The following is a 25,232-nucleotide window of genomic DNA, read 5'->3' as shown; positions in this document are numbered from 1 at the left end:
TCAAATGCTTTTTGGAAATCAAGAAATACATCATTTACGTGATTGCAATGATCCAACGCTTTCAGTATGTCATGTGAGAAAAGTGCGAGTTGGATTTCAGATGATCGACGTTTCCGAAATCCATGCTGGTTGACATTGAGGTCATTCTTTTCAAGATGTCTCATTGTGTTTGAGCTCAGAATATATTCTAAGATTCTACAACAAATCGTTGTCAGAGATATTGGACAGCAGTTTTGTGGATCATTTCTACTTCCGATCTTGTAGACAGTAGCGACCTGTGCCTTTTTCCAACAACTGGGCACAGATTTTTGTTCGAGAGACCTATGACAAATTATTCCTAAAGACGGTGTAACTCATCCACAAATTCAGTTTAGAATCTGATAGGGATTTCATCAGGATCTGGAGCTTTGTTCAATTTTAACGATTTTAGCTGTTTCTCAACACCACTGGCAGTAATACTTATTTCATTCGCTTTTCAGTGGTAATTCTTCCATGTTTTCCTTTGTAAAGAGACATTTGAAAATACAGTTAAACATTTCAGATTTTGTTTGCTATCCTTAATTTTAGTTCCTGTCTCATTCATTAGGGACTGGCCACTAACATTGGTGCCACTAAAAGCCTTTACATACAACCAGAATTTCTTTGAGCTTTATGAAAGGTCACTTGACAGACTTCATTTATATGTGTCAGGAATGCAATTACTAGCCAAAATACATGCATTCGCAATTCGAGGAAAAGTGCAGGAAATAGGACAAGTGGCAAACAAATGGCGATTGCAAAGTATTTTAGATGAGTTGGAAACAATAATGTCATCGACCAAACAACTTAAACTGAAGGGGCCAGAAGGAAATAATCAAGTCGTCAGTTAAAAGCAAATTACGAAATGATTTGAACTGAAGAGGACAGAGGTGAATGAAAGAACTTGTACAATCTCCAGAAGGCATCTCACCTATTGATTGTGACCAGCAAGCAGAAGCCAGACACAAGAAAGACAAAGAAATTTTTTTATTGTAAGTGCTATATTACAAATGTCGTTAGATAAGCAACTAGAAACCATCTCAACTAAAGTTTCTAAATGCCCAGATTTTGCTGTAGTACACCATAACGTCCAGTCACTCATGAATAAAACTGCATTGCTTGACTATAAACTAAATGTAAACATAATATGGATTACTCAACATTGGCTACAAAATGATGAAGTAAAGTTTGTCTCAGTCTAACAACATACATTAGCAACTTATTTTAGCTGAGAGCTCACCAAACATGATGGCTCTGCTATCTTTGTGAAAGACCAAATAAATTTCTATGATATCAACAAAAATTATATCGACCCAATGGAAAATCCATTACGAAGCTGCCAGAGCTTAATTTCATAATTATTAACATATAGAGCACCATTGGGAAATCTGCCAGTCTTCATGAGCAAACTAGAGGTCCTCCTGATCAGAATCAGTGCATTAAATATGAAGATAGTGCTTTGTGGCGATTTCCATATAGATTTTTGAAAAGACAGCATTACCAGGCTTTGGTAAATATGACGAACACATTCAGTTGTTGTTGTTATTGTGTTCTTTAGTCCTGAGACTGGTTTGATGTAGCTCTCCATGCTACTCTATTTTGTGCAAGCTTCTTCATCTCCCAGTACCTACTGCAACCTACATCCTTCTGAATCTGTTTAGTGTATTCATCTCTTGGTCTCCCTCTACGATTTTTACCCTCCACGCAGCCCTCCAATACTAAATTGGTGATCCCTTGATGCCTCAGAATATGTCCTACCAACCGATCCCTTCTTCTAGTCAAGTTGTGCCACAAATTTCTCTTCTCCCCAATTCTATTCAATACCTCCTCATTAGTTATGTGATCTACCCATCTATCTTCAGCATTCTTCTGTAGCACCACATTTCAAAGCCTCTATTCTCTTCGTGTCTAAACTATTTATTGCCCATGTTTCACTTCCATACATGGCTACACTCCATACAAATACTTTCAGAAACGACTTCCTGACGATTAAATCTACACTCGATGTTAACAAATTTCTCGTCTTAAGAAATGCTTTCCTTGCCATTGCCAGTCTACGTTTTATATCCTCTCTACTTCGACCATCATCAGTTATTTTGCTCCCCAAATAGCAATACTCATTTACTACTTTAAACATCTCATTTCCTAATCTAATTCCCGCAGCATCACCCGATTTAATTCGACTGCATTCCATTATTCTCGTTTTGCTTTTGTTGATGTTAATCTTATATATTCCCTAAAAATACTGTCCATTCCGTTCAGCTGCTCTTCCTTGTCCTTTGCTGTTTCTGACAGAATCATACTGTCATCGGCGAACCTCAAAGTTTTTATTTCTTCTCCATGGATTTTAATTCCTACTCCGAATTTTTCTTTTGTTTCCTTTACTGCTTGCTCAATATGCAGATTGAATAACATCGGGAATAGGCTACAACCCTGTCTCACTCCCTTCCAAATCACTGCTTCCCTTTCATGCCCATCGACTCTTATAACTGCCATCTGGTTTCTGTACAAATTGTAAATAGCCTTTCGCTCCCTGTATTTTACCCCTGCAAGCTTCAGAATTTGAAAGAGAGTATTCCAGTCAACAATGTCAAAAGCTTTCTCTAAGTCTACAAATAGTAGAAACGTAGGTTTGCCTTTCCTTAATCTATTTTCTAAGATAAGTCGTAGGGTCAGTATTGCCTCACGTGTTAAATTTTATACGAAATCCAAACTAATCTCCCCTGAGGTCGGCTTCTACCAGTTTTTCCATTCAATATGATCCCCAAAATACACTACCCAACAAGATTAGCAGAATGTATGAATCCTGTCATTGACCAAATATTTATCTCAGACACAAGTTACAAATTTACAAGTAGAGTACTGAGCATAGGTTACAGCGATCATGAGGCATGGCTGCTGTATATCGAAATAACTGATAACAGCAGTTGCAAAATAATTAGTTGAAAAGAAATGAACTTTTTCTGAAGATAATATTAGAAAATTTAATTTCTTACTGGCTGAGAAAAAATTGAGGTAGCATCTGTATTGAGAAAAATGTTGATAGTATGTGTTTTCAGAATATTTTTCATTATAATTTTAATATAGCATTTCCAAAGGAAGTAAAAACCGTACAGCATGAGAAACAGATTTCTACTCTATTGTTGTAGGAAGTATAAAGCTACCCATGGATTTGAAGATTATTCTATATCCTACAAAAAAAAAAAAAAAAAAAAAAAAAAAAAAAAAAAAAAAAAAAAAAGGAGAAGGAAAAATTATGTGGAGTGTCAGTTTGATAAGAAATGCATCTAACAAATTGAGATCCATGTGGAGATTTATAAAGAAAGAAACACGAAGCTCAGTACCAAAAGAAGACAATGTATCATTAACAATAGAGGCTCAAAAGCCACAGACTCATAATGAATCGTGACAATTCAATGAATACTTGATTTAACTAGTTGAAAATCGCAATCAGATGAACTGTAAGGCACCAATCCCTAGTTCCTCAGCTGCCTCTATTGATATTTATGAAACTAATCGCTATAAAATTAGAATTAAAATTAAACTGTCAAGTGTATTTGACTTCATATTAAAAGCATGTGCTTATAACATAGCAGAACCGTTGGGAAACATTTTCACATTTTCAATGTTTCTCTAGAAACTGGTGTCCTTCCACATATTCTCAAAACTGCAAAAAGTCCACTGCCGCTAAAAACTGTTCTCCTGATGAAATATGAAACTACTGAGCTGTGTTGCACTTAAGTTCCTTCTCAAAAACTCCAAAAAATATCTTTTATGACAGGCTTTTAAGTTTAATGAATATATATTCTCCTCTTACTGTACAACAGCATGGTTTTAGAAAGTCAGAATCCACACATAGTGATTTTTAAGTTCTTAGACTCTGCTTTGAAATCCCTGCTCAACGTAAAGGGGCTGTAGGTATTTTTATAGACCTTTAAAAAGCCTTCGACGTCCGGGAGAATAACATTCTGCTCGAAAAATTAGAGGAGTAAGAAGTATAGCACATAGCTGGTTGTGTATGAACCCAAAAAATAGCAGGCAGAAGCTATCCCTTCAATATGAATTCAACACTAGAAATAAAACAAGAAATAACTCCTTGCTTCCTAGCGAATTACGAGTAAAATACGGTGTACCACAGGGCTCAATACTAGGTCCACTACTATTCTTGTATTGTGTGGGTGACATTGTTGAATATATGAGTCCCCTAAAAACTATCGTATTTGCCAATAACACTATCTTATTGCTTTCTGGATCCAGCCCAGAAACCTTGAAGTCAACAGCAGAAAGATCTACGAAAAGACTTTTTAAGTGGTTCACCAAAAACAGACTCATTGTAAGTACTGAAAAAACTGTGTGTGTCAACTTCTATTTATTTCCTCTATTTAATTAAATGTCTATTCAAGCACAATTAAAAAATGATCCTCTGGAAAAGTTTTTGGGTCTGTGGGTTCAGCAAGATTTAAAGTGGGTCACACATATAAATAACTCGTCTAGCAAATTCTCATCCATCTACACTCCTGGAAATGGAAAAAAGAACACATTGACACCGATGTGTCCGACCCACCATACTTGCTCCGGACACTGCGAGAGGACTGTACAAGCAATGATCACACGCACGGCACAGCGGACACACCAGGAACCGCGGTGTTGGCCGTCGAATGGCGCTAGCTGCGCAGCATTTGTGCACCGCCGCCGTCAGTGTCAGCCAGTTTGCCGTGGCATACGGAGCTCCATCTCAGTCTTTATCACTGGTAGCATGCCGCGACAGCGTGGACGTGAACCGTATGTGCAGTTGACGGACTTTGAGCGAGGGCGTATAGTGGGCATGCGGGAGGCCGGGTGGACGTACCACCGAATTGCTCAACACGTGGGGCGTGAGGTCTCCACAGTACATCGATGTTGTCGCCAGTGGTCGGCGGAAGGTGCACGTGCCCGTCGACCTGGGACCGGACCGCAGCGACGCACGGATGCACGCCAAGACCGTAGGATCCTACGCAGTGCCGTAGGGGACCGCACCGCCACTTCCCAGCAAATTAGGGACACTACCTCTTGAAAACATTGAATCTACTTCCAAAAAAAATATATGCATCTGATGTTCCGAATGCGAACATATTTTGTTGACACTGACCTAAGTAGGGAGAAATGATCATCATAAAAAATCAGGGAAATCAGACCTCTTCGCGCGCTGTTCGAGAAATGGATAATAGTGGATTATTGTTATGGTCATTCAATGAACCCACTGCCTTGCACCTAAGAGTGACTTGCGGAGTATCTATGTAGATATAGATGTGAATGTGGGCATTTGAAATGGATTGTGGAATATTTTGACATGGCGTGACAGTCAATGTCTATTGGCCTTGACGTAGAAAGAAAAACTCATTTCATAACATGATTCGTAATTGTATGCATGCCTGTTTTCTGAGTTCCACCAGTTTGTCTAATGATGCCTGTTATACGTGGGAATTCTGCACATGAGAGGTTAGTTCTCTAACAACAATAGTAATCCACGAGGATAAAACAATTGGCTCAAGACGCTGATGTATGCCAAGACGTAAAATCATTTGATTTTTCAGATGATTTTATTAATTCTGTATTTACTGTACATATACTGTCGTACGTTTTCTGCTTGTGTTTGGATTGTTGAACATGGAATTGGAATTCACTTTTGCCATGGCTCTATGTTTATGACACAACATCAGTACATGGACTATCAGATCATGACATGCAGCTCCTTGTTTTAGATGTAAATTCTAAGCAGATTATCAAGACTGCTAGATCTGAGTACCGGAGAGTAGTCAATCAACCAAAAATTGAGTGTTTTAGAAAACTGCTCAAAGATATGAACTGGAAAGATGTTTATAGTGCTCATGACGTGAATGAAAAATATAACACATTCATGAACAATGTCAGTACCATGTTTTCCTCTAAAAGTTACTCAAATTAAACAGAAGTCTATAATAAAACCAAGGATTACACAAGGAATAAAGATTTCCTTTAAGACAAAAAGGAAAATGTATCTGTCGACCAAGAATAGCTCCAGTGCTGATGATTTAGCTAAATACAAGGAATACTGTAAAATATTAAAAAAAGTAATTCAGACGTCTAAACAAATGCACTATGAGAAGAAGATAGCAATGTCAGGGAACAAAATAAAAACAATATGGGATATAGTGAAAGAGGAGACTGGTAGAACCAGAAAGGAACAGGAGCAAATTGCACTAGGGGTGGATGACACATTAGTAACTGATGGGCATAGTGTGGCAAATCTATTTAACAAGAACTTTATATCCGTTACTGATAGAATGGGACTTTCAGGATCAGTAAATAATGCCCTTGAATATCTGAAACTAGCCTTCACAAATAGCTTCAAGTACATGAATATATCACTCACTTCACCAAAAGAAATAACGTCCATAATAAAATATTTATAAACAAAGCATTCTAGTGGGTACGATGAAATATCGACAAAGTTAATTAAGGCATGTTCTTGTGAGTTTAGTACAATTCTAAGTTACTTGTGTAACCAGTCAATTATAACTGGGACATTTCCTGACTGGCTAAAATATGCAGATGTTAAGCCTCTATTCAAGAAAGGGGATAAAGAGATACCATCAAACTACAGATCGATTTCACTTTTGCCAGGATTCTCAAAAATTTTAGAAAAAGTAATGTACAGGCAGCTGCTCAACCTTCTGACCACAGATAACATAATATCAAGAACACAGTTTGGATTTTTGAAGGGTTCTGATATCGAGAAGGCTATTTACATCCACAGTGAAAATGTACTTAATTCATTAAATAACAAATGACAAGCAGCAGGTATTTTCTGTGATTTGTCAAAGGCATTTGATTGTGTGAACCACAACATCCTTTTAAGTAATTTAGAATTCTATGGTGTCATGGGCAGTGCTGCAAAATGGTTCAAGTCACACCTCACTAACAGGAAACAAATTGTGTCAGTGCAAGGGACTAGTGAATTAAGTCATCAGTCATCATCAAAATGGGAAGAAATTACATGTGGTGTCCCACAGGGATCCATCTTAGGGCCATTGCTTTTTCTTGTGTACATTAATGATCTCTCATCAGTTACACTGCCAGAAGCAGAGTTCATTTTGTTTGCAGGTGACACAAGTATTGCAATAAATAGTATGTTGAGTGTAGTTCTAGAAAGATCTGCTAATGATATTTTCATGGATATTAATAAATGGTTTAAAGCCAACTCACTGACATTAAACTTCGAAAAGACTCACTATATGCAATTCAGAACCTGATAGAAGTTTCCACCCAGCATATGCATAAAATACGAAAAAGAGCAGATAGAAGAGGTTGACAGTCTTAAATTCCTGGGATTACAACTTGATAATAAATTCAGTTTGGAAGAGCACACCACAGAACTTCAGAAACGCCTTAACAAATCTGTATTTGCAATTCGAGTGTTAGCAGACATAGGCGACATAAAAATGAAAAAGCTTGCATACTTTGCCTACTTTCATTACATTATGTCATATGGTATAATATTTTGGGGTAACTCTTCAAGTCAAACAAAAGTTTTCAGAGCCCAAAAGCGTGTAATACGTATTATTTGTGGAGTAAATTCACGGACGTCCTGTAGAATCCTCTTCAAAGAACTGAGCATACTAACTACAGCCTCTCAGTATATTTACTCATTAATGAAATTTGTTCAAAATAATATATCTCTTTTTCCAACAAACAGCTCAGTTCATACATACAATACCAGGAACAAAAATGATCTGCACAAGGACTTAAAAGCACTTACTTTAGTTCAAAAAGGGGTCCACTACTCAGGAACACTCATCTTCAATAATTTGCCAGTAAACGTAAAAAATTTAGTTACAAATAAAGATCAGTTTAAAAGGAGCCTGAAAGACTTACTAGTTGCTAACTCCTTCTACTCCATTGACGAATTTTTTAATAGAAACGAATGATGTATTGTATATATTCATACTATTAGTATTGTTATTTCAGCTTAAAAAAAATTGACATGTTCCCCATCCACGAGGATCTCCTCACCACGGATCTATGGAACAAAAACTAATCTAATCTAATCGAAGACTTCGGCTGATAATGGGACTGTACAGCCACAGTCTGTTAGACTGTGGTACAGCTTTACTGTCAGAGAACATTTTAACGTTGGCAACCCTGAGATGTTTACAAGTTTCACGTTTGAGCGTCGTCTAGAAACGCTGTATTTACAATTCTGGCGCCGCTTTCGTTTCCAATATCTTTGGTGTAGTATGATCTGTGTGTGGAATGTTTTGGTGCTTGTGACACTAAAGGAAATTGAGAACATTGCAGATTATATAAATTTAGGATAATTAACTCTGTTATTGACAATGGTGACGTAAGAAGGAATTTGCTTATGTGATGTTAGTTCAAATGTTGTGTGAAAAGTGTGTGGAATTTTATAGTTCAACAGCCTTGGCTGTTAATTTATATAGTTTACAGACTTGGGATGTGTGTGCATCGTACGTTCCATTTATCACGAAGTAAAACGAATGTTTGAAGAATGGAGACATTGTTGCCATCGGAAGTTGCAAGGCTTGTTTTAGGTGAATATTGTTTTAGCTCTGAGTGCTACGGATAATTGTTTATTATTTGTTGCTTGTGTTATGTAGGTGGCGAATTATTTTGCAGGTTATCTGCAAGACAATTGTGAGGATGCCGCAAGAATTTTTTTAGAGCAGTCATCTCACCTTGCTGAATGTTTGGAACTTGCAAAGCAAGGAAGAAAATACACTACCAAAGTAATGGGGAACAGCCTCATTGACTTGCTGCAGGAATACTGTGCAGTTCATTGCTTAGGTAAGTTTTGGCCGTAGTGTTCGTTATGGCGTTTCACGAATTGTAACCAGACTTCAACCATTGCACCTTCTCTTCCACGATTGATGTGGCAGTTCTTACCTTATCCATGTATTTTCAGTGGATCCTTCGGTGGGGATAATGCCAGAGCTTTCCTTCGATTGTTCGTATATTTTGTTAGTGTTCGTGTGAATTATCGTGTTTAGAAAACTTGGTGCCTAGGGTAGGGAAGTGATGATAGATTTTGATTACGCAGTAGTATCCGTTTGTCATTGAAACCGATTATTTTCGTTTGCTTTATTGCGAAGTATTGTAGTCTCTTACTTTATTAATATTTCTGTGCAATAGATCCGTCAAGTAGTCGATTCAAACACATACGAAGGGGCATTAGTTTGCAAATTTGAGTTTTTGGATGTAGTTACAAATATAGGCGGCATTTAAGTATTTTGTATGGAGCTTTTTTTCCTTATATGCTGGTAAACGGTGGACTATGATATCAAAATATTAACGGTATTTTATAGAGCAGTAGACGTATGGAATTTTGATCAGTAAAATGAGGAGGAAGTCGGTTTGGGCAGAAAGAATGATGTACCTTTGTGAAATAGCAGTTTTCATTATCATAATGGCTTTAATAGATGGGAACACTAAGCTGTGGATCAGCAGATTCCAGCTGTGTTATTAAAGGTGTATTGTCGTGAAGCGGTGTCTGTTAAATATGACAAGTTGACAATGAAATATTTCTAAGGGCTAGAATTTTGTGCAGTAATACATATTTCAAACTTGTTTAAACCTCATTTAATTGTATTTTAAATCACGAATATACAACATATGTTGTGAAGTAATTTCAGATTTACTGAGATTGCTCGAAATTTAACTTTCTCAGCAGATTTATGGCAGGTTACATTCAGAGGAACTTTTAAACCAAGCTAGGTGTGAAATTTTTTTTTTATACATTATGTAGTTACCAAGTGAATAGTGGTGTAACTAAATACTAAAGGAGTCTTCCAATAAAGGTATCTGTTTTAATTAATCTAAGATGAACCGATAAACATACTACATGGAGGTTGTGCATTATTCATGTAAATAAAAACAGAGCTGTCTCTTAATTGACTGTTCGAATAAACTTCAGGTTGAAAGAACAGGGATAATTTTAGTGACACTTGTTGCATGACCACATTTTATTACAGAGGTATGTCCATTTGGGATTTATCTGTCTCTACAATGGGCAGGTTGTTACATCAACCTAAAACACTAATAGAAATGACTTAATCTCTATCTTGATGCTCATTAGTAAAAAGTTGACTACTTCAGGCTGGTCCCAACCTAACCTGTGCAACAGATCTGTCTGTTACCAGAACGAAATACAGGGGGCAGTCTCCAATATGTAACTTTAGGTGAGGAACATGTTTTTGCACCTTGTATGTTGATATTGTGTGTTAAAGACGTAGTAAATAAGATGAATGTTAGACATCTGTAGATAAAGCAGTTATTTGTAATGGGATACTACCTGAAAAAAAAAAAAAAAAAAAAAAAAAATGCATGCGCATTCCTGTAGATCTTGTGATTTAACAACTTGTGGAGTATCAATTTGAATGATCACAAAGGCTGAGTCCTAGGGAAACTAGGCGGCAGACTTAGATTCATTGTGCTGAATCCGTACCAAGTAAAACAAACGGAGGTTATTGAACACATACAGAGTAGGGATGCATTCAATAGCCCCAGGTTTATTTGATTCACAACCATGCTCTCATCCTGAAATGGGCAGATATTGGAAGAAAGAAGCCAACTATTCTGCAAAAGCCTTCTTGTAAAGTTTCACCAACCAGTAGTAGGTGAAGAATCTAGGAATATCTCTCAGTCCTCTATGTATTACTCCCGAGGGGCCACAGATACAATATTATGTACATAGAAATATTTAAGCAGTCATTCTGTTTATGTTCCATGTATGGATGGAAGAAGGAAAAAGTGTAACATGTGGTACAAAGGGAAGTGCCCATTTCCATGCACATCACAGTACGAGAGTATGAATTGATATATTGTTTATGTGACTGTCAGTTAGAGAAACAGGAGCAAACTACCTGTGTGAATAAGAAGAGCTCACATGGTAAGCCACTGCTAGGGAAAGAAGGAAAAGCTGAAGAAATGTGGAACAAATATATAGAAGGGCTGTGCAAGGGAAATGTACATGAAGGGCATATTATAAAAAGGGCAGAGGAAATAGATAAGATGAGAGTTATGATATTACAAACAGAATTTGATAGAGCACTGAAAGAATTCAATTGAAACAATGGACCTGGAGTAAACAGAATTTCCTAAGAAGTATTATGATCTTTGAGAGAGCAAATCATGAAAAAGTTTTCCATCTGAAATGCTGGGTATAAGCGACGGGGAAACTACATTGAGACTTTAAGAAGAATGTAATAATCCCAGTACCAGTGAAATTAGACATTGACAGGTGTGAATATTACTGAACTATCAGTTCAATAAGTCACAGTTGCAAAATACTAACACTAATTATTTTAAGAAGAATTGAGAAACTGCTAGAAACCCACTGCGGGGAAAATGAGATGCAGTACTGGAGAAGTGGAGGAAGATGCGAGGCAGTATTGATGGACCTTATGATATATGATAGAAGATACGTTAAAGGAAGGTAAATTTATGTTTATAACATTTGTAGATTTAGAGAAAGCTTTGACGATGTTGATAGGAGCACATTAATTGAAACTCTGAAGGGATAAATTACAGGGAGCAGAGAGTTATCTTCTACTTTTACAGAAACCAAACTTCAGTTGCAGGAGTTGAAGGACATAAAAGAGATGGATAGTTGACAAGAGAGTTAGACATGATTGTAGCTTCTCTCTGATATTATTTGATCAGAGATAGCAAATAATGTGAAAGGTGAATTGAATGGAATGAAATGAGGTTATAAGATGAATATTGACACAACTAAAACAAGGATAATGTAGCCAAATTAAATAGGGTTTTGCTGAAGGAATAAAACTACAAAATGAGATATTGCAAATAGTGGCTGGATTTAGCAGTTTAAGCAGCAAAATGACAATGGACAATGTAGAGAGGATGTAAGATGCAAACTGGCCTATAGCAAGAAAAGCAATTCTGAAAAAGAGGCTTTGTTAACATCGAATATAAATGTAATTGTTAGGAATTCTTTTCTGGTGGTATTTTTATGGAGTGTAGCCTTGCATGGAGTTGAAATGTGGATGATAAGCAGTTCAGACAAGAGGAGGGTGGACACTGTTAAGATGTGGTGCTACAGAAGGATGTTTAAGACTTCATGGGTAGACCAAGTAACTAGTAAGGAGGCACTGAATTGAATTGGGGAAACAACAAACTTATGGCACAACTTGACTAAGAGAAGAGGTTTATTGGTAGGAAACATCGTGAAGCATCAAGGAATCACCTGTTTGGTAATGGAGGGTAAAAATTGCACAGGATAGAAGACTAGTGTGGAGAGCTGCAGGTGGATGTATGTTGTTGTTGATATTCGAAGATGAATACACTTGCATGGGGTAAACTAGTGTGGATAGCTGCATCAAACGATAGTTCAGACTAGAGTTTGAGTTTAACATGAAATCTGTGCCAACTATCATTAAAAAGTCCACTCATTTTTGAAAATGTTCTTGAAAGATAAAGATTATTGTGCTAAAGATAGAGGGGAAAGAAATATCACTCCCCCCCCCCCCCCCTTTTTATTTATTTTAGAAAGGAATTGGTTTGATTTTTGTTTATTTCTGTCATATTGTAATATATATTGCCAACCCAGGTGAATTTAGGTAGAGTTTGTGGTTTTATTTATTTTTGAACAAACCTTTGTGTCATTGACTTAAGATCATAGAACATGTCATAACATTACAGAACCTTATAGATCACAAAATCAGAATAATAAAACTTTTCACCCTTGAATTCTTGAATGAAAATTTCAATGCAAACAGCAGTAATAATAATAATAATTGTTCTTATTATCACTGCTATGAAATAATGGTATCTCATTACTCCTGGTAACATGCAGGATCCTGTCCATATTTGTCTTAGAATGACTAGAACAGCCAATCAAGTGTAAACTTGAGAATATCGTAGTTGATTCCAAATCTAATGTTTTGAGAGTAGAACAAATATTGAACCTGACAATGTTATTAAGATATTTTGTACTGAGAGGATGATGGATAAACAGATGTTAAAAAGATCATAGACTGTGCTGTGTTACTTAACATACTAGAGGAAATGGGAGTTGATGAAAAACTACTACGGATTATAAGAACATTCTTGAACAACATCAGATCCCAAATAAAATTTCAGGGCTAGTTCTCTAAACCGTATGAAATAAGAACAGGAGCTCTACAGGAAGGTGGATTCTCAGGATTCTCACCACTCATGTCCAACTAGTTGTTGGAAAGAAAAATAAAGAATGGTTCGGGGCACTAAAACATCAGAAACTTTGTGAATTGGGATTAGTAAGAATAATTGTGGGGAAATCAACTGTTTGCTTTTTGCAGATGTTATGGCTGTAATGATGGGAGATTTTGTAATGGTATCATCTAAATTAATGACTGAAAGAAGTACTGGAACAAACTGTCGTATAGATGACTTTTGAAAAAACGAAAGTAATGTTAAATATTAAGAATAATACTGCCCAGTTAAACACCAGATACGGAACTATAAAATGTGTGAATAACTTCAAATGCTTGGGTAAATAGATTGCAGCCTGTGGATGTGACAAAGCCGTAAAACAAAGAGCCAGGAAAATGGAAATAATGAAACAGTGTAAATGACATTCAATCATAACAGCTCTCTTGTGCAGCTATGTGTTTTATCCTGTCTGAGAGACACTTGTTAGCATAATTAAAATAAAAAGAGGTCATACTCATTATACTGAGTCCAAATTATAAAAATAGTGTCTATATGAAAAATGGAAACAAGAAATATTTTTCAAAGTAGGAAAAAAATTATTCATTCAGTATGTAAAGGCCAACGTTAATTTTAGGGCAACATACAAGGAGTGAATGTGTCTAATTGGATGGAATTCATGTTCAACATCTTTGACTCAGAACCGAATACATTAATATTCTGGTACATGAGCATCAAAAAAGATCTAGAAGATGTGAATATATAATCAGAAGAGAGATAAATCAAAATCTTTTCAGAACAGCTGTGCTGATTGTTTAGGACTTTCTTGAGATGAGAAACAGACAAGTGCACAATGGTCTCATGACTGGTGTGCTGTACAGGGTGAATTGATTTGGCTTAATTAAAAAAATACCACACATGAGAACTGTCATAGTAACAGCAAATTTGTCCTTAGAGGGTCAGCTGTCAAAATCAATAAAATAATAAACATTCATTGTAAGAATGTCCTACATTTTACATGCCTTAATTGTTGGGAGAAAGGGAAGCATTTTGCCATGGTCTCTCAGTGAAGGCTATTCATTCATTCAGTCTGAATGATTTGGGGGTACCTGTTGTGTTGTCTTCATCATCATCATCATCACCATTCATCCCCATTATGGTCAGAGGAAGGCAATGGCAAACCACCTCCACTAGGACTTGCTGAGTACGGCGGTGCGGGTCTCCCGCATCATTCCCCTATGCTCTGTCAAGGAGTGTGGGACTTCATCATAATGGCAAGATAGGGTATACAAAACTGAACATTTTTGGAAGGTGACTATCAACAGATGTCAAGTAATGTATTAAAGGCATGCATGACCGTCAGCTGCTCTTATTTTAAACCTAGATATCGACCAATTTCAGTCACAGACCATCTTCACAGATTAGGGTTAAAACAGTTTTAGCCACTTCATCACATCTGTCATTACTTCAATAATAGCCATGTCTCATGTGTAGAGCATCTTCTCTTCAATACTGCTCTGTTTGCACCTGTCATTAGTATGTTTGCTTCTAAAAGTCCTGTGTTGTAAACTGGAATTCATGACGTGTTCTACATATGAGACGTGACTATTATTTCGGTAATGATACATGATGTGGCTTGAACTGTTTTAACCCTAATACGTGAAGATGGTGTGTGACTGAAACCGGTCAATATTTGGGTTTAAAATAATAACAGTTGATGGTCAAACATGCATTTTATGCACAAAACATAATCTGCATCTATATCTATACTGTGCAAGCCTCTTTATAGTATATGGCAGAGGGTACTTCTGGTACCACCATCATTTCCACCTTTATCGCGCCACTCGTGAATGGGGCTTGCACAGGATGATTATCAACAATGAGCTCTGATTTGTTCACTGTGGTCATTTTGTGAGCTGTAGTTGAGAGGAAGTAATATGCCAAGAGTTCTGTTACATGCAATGTGGGGTAGAACTTTGCATTGCGGGCTGACATGCTGCAGGTCGCCAGTTCTCTATTATTTTTAGAAGGTTCTTGAAATTTTGTATGTTTGTAATGTTTTCATATTGGGGAATGTTTGGTGTTTGTTTAAATAATAGCACTCTGTGACTAGGAGGCAGCTATTTTCTGTCTGTTTGTTGGTGTCAACAATAAACATGCCTTCTGTAAGCTGATGTCAGTAATAAACGTGCTGTCAGTGCTAAATATTGTACTTCATTGATGACTCTGCTTTTGAATTTCACTTGATTGTGCTTATGATTTGTCATTGTTTAGTGGAGAAGGTGCGTAGTTCAAACATCTATGCAGCATGTCTTGAATTAGGCAATGTAAAAGCCGTTGCCTACATGAACAGGAGCTGGAAAACAAGCAGTACATCATTCCTAATGTCCTTATGTTCAGGAGAGCATCCATCATTGTTTTACGGGGACACCAGTCAGGCCCCGACAAAATAGCTGAAAGAATAACTGTGTTACCAAGTACAGCATATGGGATGACATAATGTGTTTGGAGACTAACTACCTGTGCTCGGGGCATTTGTACTACTCCCCATGATAGGTTAATAGAGCACTCCCCAAAAAAACAGCCACTTGGGTAGCAGAGTACTTGTGGAGCGAACATGAGGGTTTTATTGGCTAGGCGGTAGTTTGAGGTACTCTGATGAACACTTGCCATTTGATACACAGCAAGGGAAGTCAGACAACATTCAGAGTAAAGATACTTTGACTGTCAGAATTTTATTTGTGAACTGTTGAAGTATTTGTAACAAAGTTACCGGATTTACTGGCATCCAGGAAAGTCCTCATGCTCAAATTATTCTCGGGACCAAGAGCTGGCTGAAACCCAAAGTGGAAAGCTCTGAGATATTTAGTCAGTCACGGAATGTATATCGGAGGAGGGGAAGTGTTCATTGTAGTTGACAAAAATGTACCTCTGTTGAGGTCAAAGTTGAGTGTGACAGTGAAGTTACCTGGTCGTGTATTACAGGTATAGGTGAAACGAAGTTAAGTGTTGGATGTTTTTACTGCCCACCCAATTCTGTTGTAACAGTTCTAGAGTCATTTAAAGAATGTCTATGGTCAGTAGTGCATACATACCCAGATCATGCATTGCTAGTTGGAGGCGACTTTAACCTACCGAATATAGACTGGGATGTCTATGGATTCATTGCAGGAGGTACAGGCAGATAGTCATGCAAAGTACTTTTGAACACATTTTCTGAAAACTGTCTTGAGCAGCTAGCTCGGCAGCCCACATGCAGTGGAAATATCTTAGACCTTGTAGCTACAAGTAGATCAGACCGTATTGACATCATCAGTATAGAAATGCGGTCACGATTTCATTATAGGAACTATGCTTACAAAAATTAATAAATCATTTAAAAAGGCTAGGAGAGTATTTCTGCTAGAAAGAGCAGATAAGCAGATGTTAGTGTCTCACTTAGACAGTGAATTGTGTCAGTAAGATTGATGTAGAGGAATTATGGGGAAAGTTTAAGTAGATTGTAAATTGTGGTCTGGAGAATTATTTGCCTAGTAAGTTGACTAAGGATGGAAAAGACTCACCATGGTTTAATAATGAGATTTGGAAACTGCTGAGGAAGCAGTGGCTGTTGCACTCTCGATTCAAAAGGGAATGTGCAAATGACAACAAACAAAGGTTAGTAGAGATTCGTGTGTCTGTGAAAGGATTTATGTGTGAAGCATACAACTGCTACCATTGTCACACTGTAGCAAAAGATCTGGCACAGAACCTGAGAAAATTTTGGTCCTGTGCAAAATTGCTAAGTGGGTCTAAGGCTTCCATCCAGTCACTGTTGACCAGTCTCATGTGGCAGTTGAAAATAGCGAAACGAAAGCTGATGTTTTAAATTTCACAATCAAGAAATCATTCACCTGGGAGAATTGTACAAACATACTGTCGTTTGACCATCAGACAGACTTCCATATGGCTGACATCCCTGGTGTAGAGAAACAGCTGAAGGAGATGAAAACAAATAAGTCAGCAGTTCAGGATGTAATCCCAATTTGGTTTTTCAAAGAATACACTATTGGCCCGTTACTTAACTCACATTTATCATGAATACCTTGCCCAGTGCAAAGTCCCAAGTGACCGGAAAAAAGCGCAGATGACTCCCAAGAAAGGACTCGCAAATTACAGACCAATATCCCTAACATTGGTTAGCTGCAGAATCCTTGAACATATTTTCAGTTCGAATATAATAAATTTCTTGACACCGGGACGTGTACGTCCATGAATCAGCATGGATTTAGAAAGCATCACTCATGCAAAAGTCAGCTTGCTCTTTTCTCACATGATATACTGTCAACTATGGATGAAGGAAACAGGCAGATTCCATATTTCATTGTTTCCGGAGAGTGGTTGACGTGGTGCCCCATTGAAGGCTGTTAAAGAACATACAAGCATACGGAATAGGTTCACAGATGTGAGAGTGACTTGAAGACTTCTTAAGTAATAGAACTCGAAATGTTGTCCTCGATGATGAGTGTTCATCAGAGACAAACATATCGCCAGGAGTGCCCCAGGGAAGTGTGATAGGACAGCTATTATTCTCAATACAGATAAATGATTTGGCCGTCAGGGTGGGCAGCAATCTGCAGTTGTTTATTAATGATGCTGTGGTGTACAGTAAGGTATTTTTAGTTGGTATGGTGAATGGCAGCTTGCTCTAAATGCTGAAAAATTTAAGTTAAAGTGAATGAATAGGAAAAACAAACCTGTAATGTTCGGATACAGCATTAGTAGTGTCCTGTTTGACACAGTCAAATCATTTAAATTTATGGATGTAAGTTGCAAAGTGATACGAAATGGAACGAGCATGTGAGGATTGTGGTAGGAAAGGTGACTGATCGACTTTGATTTATGGGGAAATTTATAGGAAAGTGTGATTCATCTGTAAAGGAGATCACATATAGGACACTAGTGTGACCTATTCTGAGTACTGCTTTAGTGTTTGGGGTCCGTACCAGGTCGGATTAAAGGAAGACATTGAAGCAATTCAGAGGCAGGCTGCTAGCTTTGTTATTGGTAGGTTAATACAATGCGCAAGCATTAAGGAGACGCTTAGGAAATTCAAATAGAAATCCCTGGAGGGAAGGCAGCATTCTTTTCAAGGAACATTATTGAGAAAATTTAAAGAATCGGCTTTTGAAGCTGACTGCAGAACGATTCTGTTACCTGCAACCTACATTGTGCTAAAGGACCACAAAGGTAAGATACAAGAAATTAGGGTTCTTATGGAGGCATATAGGCAGTCATTTTTCCTTGTTCTATTTGTGAGTGGAACAGAAAAGGAAATGACAAGTAGTGGTACAGACTACTCTCTGTCATACACCATAAGGTGAATGCAGAGTATCGATGTAGATGTTGTATGTACTTTCCAAAACTCGGAGCGCTCCCCATTTGCTCTATTACACAATTTAAAATTTGTGCAAAGTTTTAAAAAGAAAGAGGCCCTTTGTAAATAATTGCAAAATTATTAAACCATAGTTTTAGAGATTTTATACCTACTGAATTAATAGAAAAGGTGCAGTAATACCCATTTTTAATTGATTCTAATAATCACAGACATGGGAAACTGAATGTTAAAGAAAATGTATAAAGGTGTGAACCATCGATATACATGGGAAAGTATTGGTTACTAGAATGTCTTGTACTCTTAGTGCTGTGCAGCTTGTAGGAATAGTAAATATGTCATATTAATAATTATTTGCTTGACATAAGCTGCTTATTGGTAGCAGTTTACTTTACCAGACTAGTTTTGGCGTTGCCCGTCATCTGTGGTAGCTTATACATAATGTTTTCTAGTGTATGCCAGTGACAGTATTTCATGATATTGTCATTGGTTACGCTAAAATGATGGACAACGTCTGTAATTAGCTTGGTAATACAAACTGCTACCAACAAACAGGCTATGCCAAACAATTAATTATTAAAATGGCATATTAGGTTACATTGATCAAACTCTGCAAATGGGCCAGAAGGAACTGGGGAAACAAAACAAAAAATGTTGTTTCCAGTGATCGCATTCAAATTATGCCAGAATGTGACTGGGGAGTACAGCGCTTGAATTTTGCAGCTGAAAACTAGTTGGAGTAAAACAATCTTTTTTCTATGAACACACGATTTTCAGTCTTCAAAATCTACCAAGAATTTTGACTTTCCAACGTCTTGAGATTGGCTCGGTCCTGGATATCTGAACTTGACCCTGCTTGACCAGTGGGACATCAGTAGCAATGATGGTGAGAACCTTCGAATTGCTGACAAATGGAATGCACAAGTTCTGTTGTTCTGAAGCAGGGCTCTGAATAATTAATGTGCTTTGTTGAATGTTTTTGAATTCTTTCTCAACCCAACTAACAACGCCACTGGCTGATAACATTTAAAAGACACATCAGATAAAAACATTCAGTTAACCAATGATTTGAAAACACAGGCAGAAATGCATTTAGTGATCGTTATTAAATAAAAACACCAAGAAAACAAAATTATGACTTCAATGAAAATTAAATGACAAGGCAAACAATGCAGCATCTGTCGATCTAGTACAGTTGGTAATTCTTCCCACATAACCAGTGTATGCCAGTTGACACTAACACAACCACTTAGTGGCATTGATAAACACACAGGTATTAGCAAATACTCAGTACTAAAGGTTAATATGAACTAGTGGCTGCTCAGTATCCTCCGCCCAAGCTAACTGTTAACCTAGAGTGCTCATTTGATTTTATTAGCTTTAATGACGACACCATAACTAAGGCAGCAGCCATTTATCATACTGTGTCGCTTAACAATATCAGGCAATAACCCAGTTACGCAAAGAGGCACTAGCTGTGAGTTAATCTAGTTTTTCAGTTTACACTAGAGACTTAGCTCCTTTACAAGTGGTCAAGCATTAGCCCAATCAACACTGACATTAGAACACACACAATGGAGGTGGCCTTCCTAGTAATCTGTGCCCCAACTCTGATTTATCACTGGTAGAATTAGAAAACTTTATACTGTAGGATTGCTGTTGACAGCCCAGGATGCCCACTGAGCAAAGCGAGCAACCTTCATAGTGAACACACATTGTTCCTTGCAACCAGTTGTTAAGCAGCACAAGCCTGATACTGATAACAGAAACCAACAACTGAAATTAGATACGCATACATCAAAACCAATTTGAGAAACACAGCCAATGAAATTAAGAAAATTTCATGAAACATGGCCAGCAATATCAATGAAAATTCATTAATACAGCCAGACAAACTCAAAGCTTGTGCTGACACACCTTCGCAATTCTCAAAACATGTGTCATGAGACAATCCAAATGTATATACCCATCCAAGTGATGAGCAAGACAACAGTGTTGCTGCTAGTTGTAATTATCACAACCACATTCAACTATAGTTGCTTTAGATTCCACACTGTTCAAAAGCAAGGCCTCCCAGATGATGTGCAAAATTCATTTCTCCATCACTAAGTGAAACATGCAATCCCTGATGCAGAAATCCAGCACTGGGTTTCAATCAGATTGCACAGATTCTAAGAACTGAAAGGATAATTAACCGTGCAAAGTGCAAGATAGATAAACTATCGATAGCTGATCCTCAACACAGTTTGCTCACAAAATGTAACTGCTCCAAATCACAAATCATAAGTCATTGCGGAAACCTCGCAAACTGAGCCGGAATCTACTTTCCAAGAAGTGATACTATAATCAACCAGGAACACAGCCACCTGGTCAAGAGCAGAGAAACCTGCTGCAGGCCACCTGCAATTACAATGCAATCCCTTGTGTTGGCATGGTAAACTAGAGCACAGAGTATTATCAGGCCCCTACAAGAAACATAGAAGTGAAATTAGTTAACTCAAATAATATACACGTCAGTACATGCAACTAACTAGCAATTGCTACAGAAATCTAAAACTGTTGGTTCACGAATGTCGTACTTGGTGGGGAAATATATCAACTCTCCTAAAATAGCTTCTTTTACAATTTCAACCTCTAGTGAAGACGGTAGCAATTAAAGCCTTGGGAATGCCTACGATGACATAAATTCAAAATCCAATGACTGAGTGAAGGGACTGTATAACACATCTACTGAGACATGATGCCACCACATATGCCACCACAGTCTCCCAAAGTTAAAAGTTCCAGCTTACCGTAAAAACAGCTGTCCAACTTTGCTACCAAATGCCTCACATCTCACAAGACCTCTGCATATTGCATCTCATCAAAACAAGGGCGTCTACTCCAGCCTGCAGATCTCGCTCATTCCTGTCGTCCACACTGGTCTCTTGTGACTGCCACACAGAGAGCTACCGGCAGCACGAGAATCCTCTGTGGCATCTTATGGTCTGCTTGTCAACCTCCTGCTCTGTCCAACTATAATCTTTCATCCAGTGTGCAGCATAAGATCCTTTTCTCGGCATTGAGCATGCTCCATCCAACAACCCACCAGCAATGTCGCTGGAGTCAATTGTGCCTGCTGCAAAATCTATTGGGACGGATTGATGTAATACCATAATTGATCAGGGACACACATGTCCACTGAACGCAGTGCAAAACCACTTCGTCAGCTCTGCAGCTCAGTTGGCGAAAATGGCAGGAAGGCAGTACGATTGCGAGAGAGCGCTGTGCACCGCAAGCATTGTGTTTTCAAAATCTTTGGAAGCCATGACCACTTGGCTCAGAATTCACATTCCCCGATGAAGCAGAAGTAATTGCACTGACCATGCTGTGAGATGGGGGTGCTAATGAGGCATACAAGGGAATGACTGATACGTACTTGGCACTGTAATGAACGTACACGTGGAAGCCAGTGTACAAATATTAACCAAGACAGAATTCACTTGTGAATCGCCAAGAGTAAAGAAATCTAGTGTGAAACAAATCGAACATGATCATGAGGGCCGTAAAATCAAATGTTGCTTGACTGAAGTACATATTCTCTGGTTTTGCTTCAAGTCAACCACACCAGTGAAGCAGCTCTCACGGAAACCAACGTTCTGAGTCTGAGTTTAGTGCAGTGCCACGGTTGCATGATAGATCACCTTTACAGTCCCCCCTCCCAAGAGAAAATTCAAAATAATGATCAAGTGTCTCATCAAATTTAGAGGTGGCTTACCCCCAACCTAGAAAATTTGAAATAAAGATCAAGTGTCTCTACAAATAATAGGAGTGGCTTACTGGTAACCAACTATTACGCCACCCCACTGTTGTGGCGTACCTCTGTCCACACAGTTTCAAATGTAACTGGCACTTTGCTGTTGTAAACAAGAGGAGCGTGTCTTATTGAAGTTGCAACTGCCAGGTGTGACACCAAGTCATTATTGCCCAAGCCAAGAGGGGTGACAGGCCTCTGGACTACCTCACCCCAGAAAATTCAGAAATGTAGCTGACTAGCCGCCATCATAATAGAAAGACTGGAAATCACCTTCATCAAAGGAAGGATAGAGACTGCCTACAGACAACAGTGGGCTAGGTGCCAAGTCGTAAAATCCGCATGACGTCAAGGCTGATTTTCTTACTGAATCCCTCTTACCAGATAAATTTGGTTATCTGGCAGAACTTATATGGCTGTTAGTAAAAACTAAAAATTGCTCATTCATTGCCTCTACAGGGAATACATCTAATTACTAGAAGAAGGTCCGCCGCTCGTGGTAGCGTACTCGTTTCCCGAACACGGGATCCTGGGTTCGATTCCCAGCAGGGTCAGGGATTTTCACCTACTCCGAGATGACTGAGTGTTGTTGTGTCATCTTCATTATCATCATTCATCCCCATTATGGTCGGAGAAAGGCAACGGCAAACCACCTCCATCAGGACATTGCCTAGTACGGTGGTACGGGTCTCCCGCATCAATTCCCTACGCTATGTAAAGAAGCATGGGACTTCATTTCCATTCCATTCACTGCCTCTGCAGGGTATACATCTAATTACTGGAAGCAGACTGGATATGAGGGGTGTTAACTACTCGTCCTTTGCAATTATTTTTGATATTCGTTGGAGCTTCTACATCCATTATTTCTATCAGTGTGCCAAAAAAATAATACAATAGAAACCTGGTAATCTGTCCCCTTGGGACAGGGAGCATGATGTAATGCAAAAAAGGTTCAATTAGCAGAGGAACACTTTTGTTGACACGTAACATCACAATACAGTACAGTACAACTTTTATTTTCACCTGGAAATACTATTTGAAATTTTGTCCCATATGAAAACAGTAACAGAACAAAAAGAAACATCAGAACAACAACAAAAAATCTTACACGAAAGTGTACTGTACAGTAGTACCTGTAATGTAAAATATAGTTGTATCGTATGATAGCTATTGTTGCTGTGAGTGAAAGTTCAACAAGTTTACATAGCGTATTACACAGTACTGCATTTACACACAACTGATTTGTACTTAACTGTTTAAAACATGAGAAATCACATGGTAAAACATTTTCTGTTCTGAAGCAGGAAAAAAAGTCTGTAGTTATCTTTTGAGTAGCATATGACAACCTTGATTTTGCCACAATGCTTTGCCATTTTGTGATTCCCAAAAGGTCTGTTTGGGTAGAATTTTAGAACTTTGTTCAATGTATTGAAGAGCTATATCAAAAGCATTTTGAGCATATGTGTGTGATACCCGAGCTGTATCATCATTGTCTTCATTGTTGTCATCATCTTCCTCATTCCCATTGGTTATTTGAGTTACATTGTCAATCATTTGGTCGTTAGTTAATTTTTCTTCTGTTGTGCAGTCAACATTCAGTGTAATTATCCACTAACTTATGTCACCGGGCTCAGTGTCTGATTGTGAAACCTGCAAGTCCCTCAAAATTGCTGGATTGTCTACATCTTGACTTTTATCAGTTGCTGCATGGGTTATTTCACCATAATTCTTTTCAAGTGTTTCTTTTGATGTTTCATCTTCATTCATTTTTGGCCATAGTTTGCGCCAAGATTTTTTTCAGGCGTTCCTGCTGGCGTTTCTTTCCAAGCTTTGGGAGTTGCATAGATTACATCTTTTACATTTAATGATTTCATCATTTGAAACCAGCTGCTGCCTTTTTGTGTCCTCTTTAAAATTGATCCAATGTATTTTTGACGATAACGCATCTTCAGCCACTTACAGACCCTCTTGTCCATAGGTTGGATTAGATATTTTACTTTGGCAGGAAGAAATAAAGCCTTTATAAAACCTTTTTGAGTTCATTTTCTGATGGATGCCATGTTGAATTGTGAAGTATCAATATGACAATTATTGTAAGTTTTTCTTCATTTAGGTGTTTCGTATTGGCAGGAACAAACTGGTCATAAAACCAAACTTCAAAGAGTCTAGATCCCCTACAAGCTGATTTTTAGTTACAATGATATACATGTAGTAGTGATGGCATATTACTGTTTTTGAACAGCCTTGGTTTTTTTGCCTTTCCGATCACAAATAATTACATCTTGTGACTTAAATTAGCATTACTACAGAGAGGAAGAATTATTCTATCTTTGGCAAGTTAAGTACCTGTTATAACTCATTCTGTGCAGCAAGAGTTCTTGTAGGGACCACTTTGTAGTCTAAAACCAGACTCACCAAAGTTATGCACTTACTCTTCAACTAAGTTTTCAAATTTCAGTACAAATTCATTGGCAGCTGCTTCTTCAGCAGACAGCTTCTCACTGGACATAATTACATTTTGAATTCCATGTCGTTTTTCCACCGATTTAGCCAGCCTTCATTTGCTGTAAACTTCTCATTTTCACTGATTCCATTTAATGTCTCACCCAAAATCAGTACCTTTTCTTTTGTGATTGGTCCAGACAATGTTGTTCCTTTACTTTACTCTTGCTCAAACTACATCCACAAAGCATTGTCTAGAATTCTTCAAAGTCTTGTGTATTTTCGTGCCTTCCCATTGTTAATCCATCATTGTATGACTTTCAAGAGTTTTCGTACATTATCTTGACTTAAAAAGAGTTTTCTTATTTTTTTCTCCAGTCTTTAACAGTTGTTATGCCAACCCCTAACTTGAGTGCAATA

The 25,232-nt window shown here is 37.8% G+C and overlaps 1 protein-coding gene across 1 annotated transcript in view; it reads left to right on the top strand.

Moving 5' to 3' along the window:
• The first annotated feature begins 8,306 nt into the window (after positions 1-8,306).
• The window catches only part of LOC124596634, a 265,721-nt gene continuing 248,795 nt past the window's right edge, over positions 8,307-25,232 (top strand). Inside the window, exons 1-2 of the mRNA XM_047135866.1 lie at positions 8,307-8,588; positions 8,674-8,841. Of these exons, the coding sequence (XP_046991822.1) occupies positions 8,546-8,588; positions 8,674-8,841 (211 nt within the window). The 5' untranslated portion in view covers positions 8,307-8,545. The remainder of the gene's footprint in view (positions 8,589-8,673; positions 8,842-25,232) is intronic.

The sequence above is a fragment of the Schistocerca americana genome, chromosome 1 (assembly GCF_021461395.2).
Source record: "Schistocerca americana isolate TAMUIC-IGC-003095 chromosome 1, iqSchAmer2.1, whole genome shotgun sequence".
Lineage (NCBI taxonomy): Eukaryota > Metazoa > Arthropoda > Insecta > Orthoptera > Acrididae > Schistocerca > Schistocerca americana.
Note: the sequence above shows the minus strand (reverse complement) of the source record. Positions and strands in the feature narration are given on the sequence as shown.